Source organism: Aplysia californica, unplaced genomic scaffold, assembly GCF_000002075.1.
Source record: "Aplysia californica isolate F4 #8 unplaced genomic scaffold, AplCal3.0 scaffold00150, whole genome shotgun sequence".
NCBI classification, from domain to species: Eukaryota; Metazoa; Mollusca; class Gastropoda; order Aplysiida; family Aplysiidae; genus Aplysia; species Aplysia californica.
Window position 1 is genome coordinate 1,085,620 of NW_004797420.1, and position 1,424 is coordinate 1,087,043.

At 41.4% G+C, this 1,424-nt stretch overlaps 1 protein-coding gene across 1 annotated transcript in view; it reads left to right on the top strand.

Annotated features, from left to right (window-relative positions):
• The window catches only part of LOC101863262, a 55,306-nt gene that overhangs the window by 33,431 nt on the left and 20,451 nt on the right, over nucleotides 1–1,424 (top strand). Inside the window, exon 2 of the mRNA XM_005097253.2 lies at nucleotides 217–378. Coding sequence (XP_005097310.1) covers nucleotides 217–378 — 162 coding nt within the window. The remainder of the gene's footprint in view (nucleotides 1–216; nucleotides 379–1,424) is intronic.

Below are 1,424 nucleotides of genomic sequence, written 5' to 3' on the forward strand. Positions count from 1 at the left end.
TGATGATGATGATGATGATGATGATGATGATGATGATGATGATGATGATGATGCATTTCTAATAATTATAGAATCATGAAATTGCCCATAAATATCCAAGTCCCCATGTATCATCATCATACACAAGTAGAAGAAGACAGCTTCGCGTCTTAATCTACGAAAGATGACCACATTCCCATACCTAAACCTGTTTTCTGTATGCCCTTTCACCTACAGCGGAAGCAATCGACTGTTACAAATGCACATCCATCAACGGAAAGAACGAAGGCTGTGAGGACAAATTCGATACGGGCATCAGCACTGTGGAGCTCATAGCCCGGAACTGTGTCTATGGCTTCTTCAAGGGCACTCACTGCATCAAACTCAAAGGAGAGAAAGGTATGGTTGGTCCGCACTGGTTATGTGTCAGGCTCTTATGAAACCTGCATGGATGGTTATCTATCTATCTATCTATCTATCTATCTATCTATCTATCTATCTATCTATCTATCTATCTATCTATCTATCTATCTATCTATCTATTGATCTAACGAGCTATCGAGCTATCAAGCTATCGAGGTATCGAGCTATCGACCATCTTTGCATAACCTTACATTCGTGCTGCAAAGGGTATGCAGAGGGCGGATAAGGGTGAGAGAGGAGATGGCATTGGATCAAAAGGGAGAGAAGTAGAAACGCAAAAGTACGTATAGTGTGGAAGAACATTTTAAGTAAGTTCACGTACAAAAGTATTACTCAGCAAATAATAAAAGAGCCACGGTTTTAGAATCGACACTACAATAAGAGACCTCTAAATTGCCAGCGAATCAAAGAAAAAAGTTACAGAGCAATATTTTCTCAGTATTTGTTGTTTTTAGTTTTTTGTGGGGGGTTTGGGGGGGTAGTCTGGGGAGGTTCAATCATGCCTTCAAGGGAATATTCTGAATTTTCTGATCTGTCTGGGTTTTGGCACGAATGACCTCGTTCTTTCTCGAAAATCGTTTTTATAGACCGGACTCCTGAAGGGTGCTCAAGTCCCATTGAAAAAAAAAAGTATAAAAGGTCCGTCTGTGGTTTCGGGTGTAGCCGATTGCTGTGTTTTGCAGGGTTTAGAGAGAAGGGCATCTCATTGTGAAGTGATATTGTGATCTTTAAAAGCGAAAGTATTTTATCATAGTTCCGTTGTGCGGATAGATATGTGTGCAGTTGAGCTCTACGTGTGGTCGAATGAGGATTTAGGATGCATGCATATGAGTCAGTGTGTGTGAAAAAAGGGGGAGGGGGGGCACATCAGTACTGTCAGAAAAGTATGAAGGAAACAAAGTATGTAAGCAACGAAAGAAGGGTGTACAATGTTGTTAAGGGTACAAGGTTAACTCATAGTAGACAGAAAGATGGAGAAAGAGTGAGAGTGGGAGCGAGAGAGAGGGGGGGGAGAGGAAGGA